The sequence below is a fragment of the Stegastes partitus genome, unplaced genomic scaffold (assembly GCF_000690725.1).
Source record: "Stegastes partitus isolate 25-593 unplaced genomic scaffold, Stegastes_partitus-1.0.2 Scaffold39, whole genome shotgun sequence".
NCBI lineage: Eukaryota > Metazoa > Chordata > Actinopteri > Pomacentridae > Stegastes > Stegastes partitus.
In genome coordinates, this window is record NW_007577770.1 from 808,977 (window position 1) to 821,176 (window position 12,200).

Below are 12,200 nucleotides of genomic sequence, written 5' to 3' on the forward strand. Positions count from 1 at the left end.
AATTTGAAATAACTCAGTTTGCAGTTTTTAAGTTTGACAAGTAATGCTTCATTTGCTGTTTTGATCCATAACTGTGAAGCGGGGATGAAAACTTCTTCAAATTAAGCTTTACATTAAGGAAACAACGTCAATTTTAAGTGGCGATCCCTAAATCAGGAGTATTTCTGTAGCTGATGTTGCCTTTAATTGCAAATAAGAACATCTTACACTGTTTTGAGCTGTTTTGAAAAAAATTAAGTCTCCTCTGCAGCTGAGCAGAAAAATCAAAGGCACAAACAAATTAACTCCTTACTGACGTTTCATCAGGCAAGATGAGAACAAACTGAATGGTTTACATGGTTCAACACAAATGTTACATTTGTAGTCGTTTCAGAACGTAAACGTGACATGATATGAAACACTCTTTCATTTTGACAGCATGTCATGGTTGTAGACCAGCGGCAGGTCCGACTGAATATCCAGAATTAGCTTTTCAGAGTTTCTGACTTTGGAACAGTCAAATGTGTTGGGTTGCCTCATGAGATGGCTCCAACCCATAAAGGGCATTTTAGTCTTGAATGTGTGTGTGTGCGTATGTGTGTGTGTGTGTGTGTGTGTGTGTGTGTGTGTGTGTGTGTGTGTTTGTGTGTGTGTGCACGCATGTCTGCTGCACTTTAAGGTGTGGGCATGTATGGCTGTAAGAAGGAGGGAGCTCTATTGCTCAGCCTGATCGAGTCAGTATGCATCAGGATGGCTGCTTTAAAGCAACAGTAACACGTCCAGGCTTGTATTGCATGAGCCGTCGCAGCGTTCTTACTTTCATTACATCGTAGGAGGAGTTTCACATTGCCACTCAGTCAGTGTGCACTGTAGGTGAGGCACATGTTTGCTGCAGGTCGCAGGGACTTTAACTGGGGTTTCGGGAAAGGCTTACTGAGTTTAGCGCCATCGGAGCCGCCACCAGCAGTTTGGGGACGGGGCAGAAATGGGTTTCCATCGGAACGCACTGGAGCTCCACCGGATCAGAAGTCAGAAGCTCCGAGGTGTCTACTGGAAGAGCGAGAGAGAGAGAGAGAGCAGGGAGAGAAGAGCAGCAGTGAATCCCACTGATACAAACATCCGCTGATAACCTTCACAAGGAGATTACTGTAAATGCTGGTGTGCAAAATATATGTACAGCATTATTTTCAGCCTAATCATGACAATAAGCATCTTTAAAGCAAAGGGAGCAGTGAAGCACTGAGGTTGTTTTCATGGATATAGCTATTGAATAATCTCCTTCCCACTCGTGGCGCTCAGGTTATTTGCAGTAAGTAAGAATAGCTATTATAATGAGAGGTTTGTGTGATATACCGTGGAGCTTGTCCAGTGTTGAGTGGCAAAAATGAGCCGCAGCAAATATTTAAATGAAGGAAAGTGTGTTCTTTTGTGACTTCTCAAAAACCAGGATCGATGGAAAAAGATGAGCGCAAACTGAAACCAATCACTGATGCAGATCTGTTCTTCAACTGTAGAAGCAGCTTCTTGAAATCATTTCCTCGACATTCAAAGTCAGTACGGGCAAACTGATACTCTAAACAAACCCTGGTAGTTGGTGGCATTAATCATACATTTCCTCGTAAAGTATTTTACTGTAAAAATAAAAAAAACAGCTTTAACTAGTGAGCTCAGTTTAGGTGAAGTCATGTTCTTCTTGTTTACACTGAGCTACACTGTGAAGTTTTACAGTCTTCACGTGAGTCTAAATGTATTAAATTGCATTTTGGTTGCAGGTTTTGCAAACGTTTTTTCCTGCTCGAGCACAATAATTCAAACCGTTTCACAAAAGTGTCTTTATTGGACAACCAAATCCAACTCAGGTATTAAGGCGATAAAACAAACTCAAAATCTGCCATAATGCCTGGGAAAAGCTGTGTTGGCTAAAAGAATTTGTGTCTTTTTAAACAGAGCTACAGAGTTTAAAAGTGTAACATATCTGAGTCAATTATGCTGTTTTTTAAACAATGCAGTAAATATGACAATAACTAAATAATTGGCATGTATGTTATTTACAGCAGGGTTTCCAGACCACATGCTGTGTGTCCATAGATCAACAGAGCAACAATAAAGACTGAGACAGACGTGATGTGGTTCAACACCAAACCAAGACGTTTACATGAAAACAGTCGCTGATTTTAAGATTCCTCTCAAAAGCTAATTGTTTTCATTTGCTCACATGACAACAGACTGAAAAGTGAAGACAGATGAAATGTGTCTCACTACAGGCAGGAGTCTCTTTAACCCGATGAAAAAAGAAAAAGGACTGAACAGGACTACAGAGCTAAAATAAAAGAGAACTGAAATGAAAGAGCAAACCTGATTCGAGGCGGCAGATTCAGCGAAAGGAACATTGGTGACTGGGGTCGAGGCCGACGAAACAGTGGAGGTGGTGGCACCGTGCATCATGGGAACTTTTATTCAGGCGAGTCAGACGAAAGACAGAGGACGAGGATGTGGGCGGGCAGGAGGGGGGGAACAGGAATGATATGGTTACCATGGCAAAATGTGTAGAATCAAAAAGTCGTGGCACAAGTCAAGTGAAATTGCCAGGATGAATTTGAACAAGTATCAGGACACATGCAAACAAAATCAGAGATAAAGAAATTTACATATTTAATTAGCCAACCAGTTACAAAATAAAAGAAAATGCATCGTTCACCAACAAATGGTAGTTAAACAAACACGGCAATACACAGTCATACAATCAGATCAGACTGCAGTATCTGATAATTGTATTCGATGGACAGAGCATGTGTATGGAGGGAGCAAATGATCCATAAACAAAAAAAAAAACACATTTTCAGTCATGTCACTGCTTTAAAAATAGGTTTCTTTTTTCAGAAATAGTCCTGTATGTTAAACAAACGACTATTACTATCAGTTAAAATTTGACATTTTCACTGATAAGTTTGTGAATCAGTGACAACTTGAATGGAGTTTAGCATTCAGCTCATGCATGTCCTGTTGTCAAGGTGCTTTATATAAAGAGACATTATCCGTCTGGTGAGTTTTGCACCTGTCACATTTATACTTACTGTGGGTTCATTTTTCGTTACAATATAAAGTCCTGCACCTCTAAGGAGCCAGCACAATGGTTCGGTTGGTTGGTTTTGTGCAGTATAATAAAGGCTATAATGTCATAAAATATCTAAAAGATAATTTCACAAATGGATGTGTTGAATCAACAGGTTTCAATTTTTTCTAGGTGTCCACAATATATATTTTTGAAAATTCTACGTACTATAGATATTTTATTATTCATATATCTTATATTTGTTTCCATACTAGCCTCCTATCTGCTTTGTGTATACACAGCCTGCAGTTCAGATAGTGATACATGACTACAGTGGTGTTATTACTGGCTTCATGGTTGTGCTGAGGAGTGCAGAATATTTTCTTTTTACAAAATCTGATAATGCAAACAGTTTGCTTTTAGCATAAAAAAGAAGAAAATTAAATGTAGAATAAAGTGATTTCAGAGAAATACCATAATTTTACATAGTAAAGTTTGTTTAGGGTGGACCTGTAGGTCACAGAAGTGTAGGTCAAGAGCTGCCAATAGGGCTAAAAATCCAACGACTTTTTACTGTTTTTGCAGTGGCTTACTCTGGTAAACAGTGTAATTTCAGTATTTTTATAGATTATGTGCCTTTGAAACCCACTGGTGCGGTTTGGGATTTATAAGATTAACTGAAAAGTAATATATTTGTGCAGTTGTGCTTTCTGTCAGTCAGTCTACTAGTCATGGAGTACTACTAAGTCTGTGATATATGTGTTATGTCTCTCTGTGTGGAGTTTTATCACATTTGAGAGACAATGAATTTGTCCAAAAACCAACACTTGTGGTACTGGCGAGTAGTCCAGTGCCAACTCGTGTGACCTTTTTACCGGTACCTGTCACAGTATCCAGGAAGACGGCAAGTGTGTGTAAGTTTACCAGAGCTCACTGCTTGATGAATGAGAACATCAAATCACACTGACACACAAATGCTACCAGGACACAGTCAATCTCAGAGGATTTGTTGGAACAAAAAGTCACAATATCACAGTTACAATCACATGACTGAAAAAATGCACACAGAGGAGCTGAGAGAAGTAACACAGTTAAGAACTTTGCAAGAACTGTGTAGATGTACTGAACATAAAATAGACCTACGATGATCAATTTAGATGGTTTATGTCTGATAAAATGTTTACAGATGGAAAACATTTCTAAAAACTCATTTTATCTTCATATTTTTTATCTTGACAATGTTAAATCAGTGATATTCTGTCATGACTTTGTAGTGAATTGGCATGACTAATAATATCGTCTCTGAATCCAACATGTCATAAATCTAAACTTGTTCATGTCTGCTGATTATTGTTGTTCCTAAAACCCAGCTTACAGGTGCACTAAATGCACATTTAAGAGCTCAAGGCCACAATTGTGGGTATTGTGACACTCCTGCACACTTGTGGTTCACCCCCACAGGTGTTTTCACTTCTGCTGTCAAAAGAGCTCTTTTCTCAGGACTGTGTGGGTGGAAACACAGTAACGGACACCTCACTCACACCTGCACCTGTTCAGGAGGAACATCATACAGTTAATTTTAAGCTATTTTGATTAGTGGGATGACTTACACCTGATTAGAAAGCTAACTGACCACAGTGACTAGAACACCTACAGATGCTTTAAATGGACAGTTTGGTGTCTTTAACTGTCTCCATTTCTGTACAACTACTACTATGAAATGCACCCATACTGCACACTGCACTGCACTGCAGAGCTTCCAGTGCTGTAATACAATGCACGGCAGCACTAAGGCACAGGAAAACAGAAGCTCTACAGTGAGGAAGATGTAGCATCAAATGACTTTTCTGACTGCAAGGTAAAACTGAGAATATTCTAAATATAGTGTACACATCGACCTCTTTTTACACAGTTAAAATACATTTCCTGTTGTCCCCGTTTACGGCAGCACCAAACTTAGCTTCCAAGTCAGCAATCCTCAGTGCTTCTTCAAACTGGGGGAGAGCCGACCCTGATCCACACTCATTAACACACTGACTGCAAACTATACAGCTTCATTTCATAGAAACCCAACTATTCATTTAACCAACGGAAGACATAGATCTTGTTGAGAGGAACCAAATTTCAAAATGTGGTATGTTTCTACCTTAACCAGCATGTAGCCGTGGCAAATACTGTGTGGAGGACGCAAAGTTAGAAAAGTTAGGAAACGCACAAAGAGAGCTGGCCACACAAACATGCGCACGTGTACACACACACACGCACACACACACACACACACACACACGTGCGCGCGCACGTGGACATGAACATGACAACACATTTTCAGAAAACTTTTCTAACTACAATCTGCAAGACTTAGAGTTAGGATCTGTATTAACAAGTGTAAACCCTGGTTCACTGCGCTGCCATTTGGCTTTACATAACACCTGAACACCTGAGGAACAGTTACTGCCTCAACCTTAATTTTACTTTCTACAATTGCATCTAACAAAACTCAGTGAAACCCTACCCTACACCAAAACTGCACTCAGCTCAGTTCAGACCTGTTAGCTTCTGGGATTTTGTAAGAGTAAGCTGTGTGATCTGTGCAGGGATGACCTGGAGGGAATAACTTGATCACTGAGTTTGGCCACTAACAGCAAACGGCTGAAGTTTTGCCTGCAGCTGCTCCACTCCCTCCTTTCCCAACGGTCCTCTGCTGGGGTTTCATGAAGCCTTACAGCAGGCACATCGACTGCCGGCCCTCATCCTTCTTCCCTGAGCTGCCTGAGCTCATTCAGCACATGAGCACCATTATCCATTATCTATACACCGCTGGAGTCTATCCCAGCTGACTTAGGGTGAAGGCAGGGGACACCCTGGACAGGCCGCCAGTCTATCACAGGGCTACAGTTATAGACAGACAACCAAGCACACTCACATTCACACCTACGGACAATTTAGAATCACCAATTAACCTCAATATGTTTTTGGACCTTGTGGGAGGAAGCTGGAGAACCCGGAGAGAACCCACACTGCACGGGGGGAACATGCAAACTTAATGCAGAAAGATCCCGGTGAGGGCACCGGGACGCGAACCGGCAACCTTCTTGCTGCGTGGCAACAGCCCAGCACATGAGCACGCAGAGTTGAAATGTATGAATGAACTGTTCACTAAAAGCATGACTAGCTAAATAAACTGGATATTAAAATAGAACTTTATTATTCCTGAGAAATTCTTGATAACAGCTACAATAAACAATTCCTAGAGAAACTGCAAGTGTGGTTGCTGGAAACAGTTGCATTTTGCAGTTGCTGGAGCTTGTACAGTTTAGCACATATACTAAAGGATCCTGGTATCAAAGCTGCAACTGTGGCTCAGTTGGCAGAACACAGCCTACACTTTACATAACTGCTGACCAAATACTGGTTTCTTTCCGGCACAGGATGGCGTAAAAGTCGAGCCCATTTATTCTTCTAAAGCTTTTAAAGCTGTATTGACCACAAATGTAAAAATATGACAGCAAACAGAAATGTTTCTCAGGAAAGAAACTACCACAGCTACATCTGCAACTTAATATCTTTATCAATATTTCATCTGAGTGCAATAATCTTATGATTAAACAGAAAGCCACTTTCATACATGCACTCCTTTCCATTTATCTGATAGGGACCGAATGTTTCAGCTACTTGCATGAATGAGATACTTGGTCACTTTTTCATAAAAGCCACGGCAGCAATTTTACCAGTTTTGACATAGTCACATTTCCACCACTTTTAAGGTGGCACAAGACTGTACTGCATACTATCAACAGTTAGACACACACAAACAACAGACTGCAAGCTGCATGAAAGTATTTGGGGAAATGGGGAAACTTTTCTACCCATTTGCACCAACATTGGTCCATAAACATCACAGAGCGCAAAAGACACAGTTTGGGTGCTAAAAACACCTTTTTTGTACATTTTGCTCTACATTTTAACAGCTATTACAAAATGAAATGTCCATAAAAAACTAAAAAATAAAAACATTTTTACTCATGAGGCTCATCAGTAACGAATGTAATCCAGGTTCTCACAAAATGTTGACAGGAGGTGAAGCTTGGTTTGTTGCTTCCAGCTGTTTGTGGGAGTCTTTCCTCTGAGTGTATTAAACACCTGACGTAGCAGGATCCACGTGAGGGTCTCCAAAGCAAGAGAGCTGTGTTTATTTGGGCTTACACATGTGAAATATCACCGATTAACTTTCTTAATTATTTATAATTCTAAGTCGACATGAAGACAGGATTGATCTCGATCCAACGCTAAATAACACAGTTGACTTTTCTTCACACACAGAGTTGAAGTTTGCAATTAGTCTGCAAATAAATCATTTGTTACGCAGTGGACGTCGAGTCCTGAGCTTCATCACAGCTGTTGAGATGTTTTTATTTTACTGTTGGTAAAGTAGTAGTTAGATTATATCACACACGGACACAATTTATTTTTAGAGGTTTAGGAAATCAATAACAAACTAGGCTGTTGGTTGTAACCTGCTATTATTTTAGAATTTGTCTTTTGTTTGCTACTGCATTATTACAGATTCAGTTGATGTACTGTCCAATGTACTGCATGTATGACAAATGTCCCTCACTATAGTGTGTATGTCTGAATGAAGCCGTCAAGCATGTTAATGTATAAGTGTTGTCTGAATGACAGAATGTCGTTGCTTGAGCAGATTGATCAAAACATAAATATTATTTTGCCTATGTCTAAAAAGGGCTTATATAGAACTCTCCTGTTTCCCTAATTAGGTCAGTAAATGAACTGGATCAACTCAGACACTATTACCTGAGCGATACACACAGAATCATTACAAAAGCCCCCGTCACGAGCTCCACTCGCGCACACAGCTGCTACCATCAGACTGCCACTATAAGGAACCACTTCCCTAACCCTCATCAACTCATCTTTTAACAGTAGCAGCTTGCATTTATAGCTCATCTTCATTGTGATGTTTTTACTGTTTTACTGTTTTTGCTTTGTCTATGATTGAGCTGTGTCAAAGAGGAACCTTTTAATGACAGAAAATGAAGTTTCTTTATTCTAAACTCAATATTCTGCTCTTCTGATTTCATTCAACTACTAAAAATATTTTATTCCTTTCGTCTCCTGGGTGGCCAGACTTCTGCTGCATGTCATTCCTCTGCTCTCTTTCCTCCCCTTTCCTTTCTGTCTCTACTGTGCTATCTAAAATGAAGCCAAAGAGGCAAACAAACAAACAAAAAAAGCACAATTTTTAATTGTCGAAGCTTCCTTGGATGCAGATGAGAGAGTGCAGCATCTCTAGTTTGAATTTGGCCAGACCTGCTCATTTCATTTCACTCCCCACCTTTCTCTCCCGCTCCATTTTCTGCCAGCTCTCTCCCAAGGGAATAGTATTTCAAGCAAACATAAGAAAACATTCTAAAAGACAGTGCTGAGCTCCTTCAGGTTAATTGTACTGTTTAGGTATGAATAAAAACAAGTTTGCCTTGAAAAACACAGAAATTCCTGCATACTAAGGCGTTGTTGACAGTGCCGTCAAACATACATAGGTTGTAGTTGCTTGGCTAAAAACATGCTAACCAGTATGGTTACGTTGTCCACAAATCCAACCAATCAGTCATCCATTACTGGTCCAGTAACGCAGACAGTTTAGAATCTGTTGCATTTTGTTTGGACACAGTGATGAGAGCAGATGAGAAGGACAGCAAGAGAAGGACAAAAAGAAAACAAGGACAAAGAGTTCAAGTAAAGAAAAAGGTGTGATTGGCAACAGCAGGTCAAAGCTGCAGGTTCAGGTTAGTGCAGCAACACAAGCAACACTGAGGCAGTGACAGTTAGTGTGCCAACACACAAAGACACACCGATACAGGCTGTTATTGCTGACATGGAGACAAGACATCAAAGCTACAATTATTATTATTGTTATTATTATTATTATTATTATTATTATTATTATTATTATTATTATTATTATTATTGTGTAAATATTGAAGAAATGAAGGGAAAAAGCTGCACACCAAATGTGTATGAGCAGATACAGTCTTCCCGGAGCACAGAGCAGGTACAGTATGTGGGTGTTTTGGCTGCAGAACTCTGACTTATCAATAATTCATGCCTGACAGCCTTCAGGCCTTTCACTAACCACAGTTTCTTTACATTTCTCATGGAATAAAAAATGCCTGCAGTGTTGATACCTTGTGTCCAAATGTGCAAAATATACGTCAAGAAAATTCTTTTTCAAATATTTTTCAAATGAAACTTGATCTGTTTGCTCGATCATCCAGCAAAATATAATAATATAACGTCAGTTCTAATGTCAAATAAATGACTGAAATCAGTCTCCCCTGTTGTAAAGTAACAAGCTAAAATTCATGTTAAGGCAAGATTGTATGAAAACAATGATTCAGAACCATCTCATGAGACTTTTAATATGGTTGACATTGCAGCGTTGTTTGTTCATCTGTTCTGTCTTACTTTCTTTGTTTACATGTAAAGCTGCTACTTTAATTTACCGGCAGTCGAAGCACTTCCAAGATCTCCATTAATCAATCTGATAAAACCTGCAATGCATGCACCTAACAATCCATGCGCCAACATTCCCTCATAAATGCATTCTGGTGTGTTTGTTGCTGTAACATGGGTCCTTGTTTAACCCTCTGAACCCCGTTTTCTGAGCGATTTTTGCACCTGACAAATTTTTACCCACTGTGGCTTCATTTTTGACTAAAAATGAAGTCCTGCAGCTCTATGGAAATAGTGCAACTATGACCAAAAGTGAAGAGAAATTAAAACATGTCTGTTGTGCAGTATGACACAGTTATATTGCTATAAATCATAAATAAAAGAAAAATGTCGAATTTCTTTGATTATTTATTTTACAAACATTGAAAAAGTCTGGAATCAACATGTGCAACAATTTTCCAAGAGCCCACAAGTGTTACCAGTGCTGGAAAAAAATTGAATTGTTACTCTACTTGGTTTTGATATTTTACTACTTATATTTTAAATTTGTTTCCAAACATCACTAATCACATCACTAATGACTTTCTAGTTGTACTGTTGAGGGATTTTTTTGTTCGATTTTGACAGAATCTGGTTACTGCAAACTGTTGATTTTTTGGCCAATTTTTTAATGAGACATTTGAAATATTGTGATTTTGATGAAGTATCAAGATTTTAAGCTTAGGTTTGATTACTTTTGTTGACCAAAGGGTTTGCCACACAAGCACATGATTTTGTTTTTACAGTTTCTGGCTCTGATAAATTACATAGTTTTGGCGACTCATTGACGACAAAATGCCTTCAAACCTACTGTCGGGTGTTGGGGTTCAAAGGGTTAAGGCCTTAATAGCGCCCATCACTCGTGAAGCAAGAGTGAATCTGATGCAAGCAACACAACAGACAGTGGAAAGAAGAGAAGTGCAATGTGATAGAAGGGGCAAAGGCGAGCAGCTACACTGCGAAGAAGCCTGGAACAGACACAGCATGCATACTGTCACCACTACACTATTAACTCCTTGAAACCCACAGCATTGCAGTTATCTAACCTTTGCATTTGGCTACACAGAGCACTTCTGAATCAAGTGTTCATGAATCCAGGATGCGTCCTTGGTGTTTGACAGAGGTAGTCAGACTCACCAGTGGGGATAAAGGCTGGTTGCTGGAGCTGCATGTTAGCCAGGGCTTGCTGGTAGTGGAACATGCTGGGGTTGAAGACGGTGGCAGCAGCTCCATTGCTCTTCTCTACGATCGGCCTCTTTGGTAGCGTCTGCACGGCCCCCGGAGGCAGAGCCTGAACAGTCAGAGAACCAGAGGAAAGAAAACACAGTTTATCTTTGAACGCTGGCTCCTGCAGGCACTGATGAATAAACAGTAAACACTTTCTCTGGAACACAAACCACTACCTGGTGTCATCTCTGGGTAAATATAAAGCAGTCTCTGTCAGGGCTCTTTAGACTCCTGTTGACACGGGGGCTTTTTACCACCACAAGGGGGCACTGCAGTATCTAAGATTAGCTGAAGTGATGTAGGACAGCCCAGAGGTCAGGCCAAGAGCAAAATGGGATTGCTATGATTTCATTCTCTAATGGGGCCGGTGCTGAACCATCAAACTGCAGCAGAGGATAACCAAGATAACTTACTCACATTAGTGAAATATAGATAGCAACTTTAACACACAGTACATCACTGTACCAGGCTGATCCAGGAACACATTTTTACTATACAACCTGATTTATCTTGGATTCAGTAGGTTAAAATGTGAACCATCACTGACTATACAGAATAGCAGCAACAGCAGCAGTCAGCATTTCAGCAGCAGACGCATTAGAAACCAACATAACAAAAGCCTCAACCTTGAATGCATCGTGTTTCTAATTCTTTTCATTTTGCTGCTTTTTATCTTTTCTCCAACACTTTGCTTCTTGTTCTTCTGCATCAGCACTGCAGAATGGCCCGATTAATGCTAACTTTAGCCCTAGTAGCTTTCATTATTGAAAGCACAGACACATGAGACACATGTTCAGTGGCAGACATGTATGAAAAACATAATCCCCAGACTAACAAACTTGAATATGGCTGAGGGACCCTGTGGTACCCTGATCCTTCACTGCATCAGTAAACAATATGCAAGTACTTAACAAGACAACCTACAGGTTCAGTCTGTAGTTGACCAGGCATAATGAAAGTTGACTTGGCTTATACCTGTGTTTTTCTGTTTTATCTGGTTCTGTATATCAGAAAATCATGTGAAAATGTTCACCTCGATGACTAACGTTTATTTCTGGTATCAGGAACACATAGCTCTTAGTATTTGTCCCTGTCACAGCACTGAGAAGGACTCACCAAGGCTGCGGACGCTGTGTTTTGACTGGCTTGGTGCTGCGCAGCCTTAATCCTGGCCTGCAGGTGAGCCGGAGGATGGAAGTACTTGCACTTGTCTCGGCTGCAGCGGCCTTTAATGTAGTCCATGCAGACAATGACCGAGTTCTCACTGCAGTCCACCATGCCAGCCTCCAGGGGATGAGCGTAGCGGCAGTCGCTCTCACCTCGCGTGCAGTTACCACGCTGGAATTCTCGACAAACCTGGCAGGGCAGACGGGCGCACTGATCAACATTTACCTTCGAACATACTCTGGCCAAACATAGAAACACAACAACT

The 12,200-nt window shown here is 40.3% G+C and overlaps 1 protein-coding gene across 2 annotated transcripts in view; it reads right to left on the reverse strand.

Annotated features, from left to right (window-relative positions):
• Positions 1-945: 945 nt before the first annotated feature.
• mbnl3 (muscleblind-like splicing regulator 3) overlaps positions 946-12,200 on the reverse strand; it is a 28,598-nt gene continuing 17,343 nt past the window's right edge. For both annotated transcript variants that reach the window (XM_008304083.1, XM_008304091.1), the window contains exons 5-8: positions 11,885-12,124; positions 10,679-10,832; positions 2,335-2,429; positions 946-1,029 (exon numbers count right to left, since the gene is read on the reverse strand). In XM_008304083.1, the coding sequence (XP_008302305.1) occupies positions 1,027-1,029; positions 2,335-2,429; positions 10,679-10,832; positions 11,885-12,124 (492 nt within the window). In that variant the 3' untranslated portion in view covers positions 946-1,026. The remainder of the gene's footprint in view (positions 1,030-2,334; positions 2,430-10,678; positions 10,833-11,884; positions 12,125-12,200) is intronic.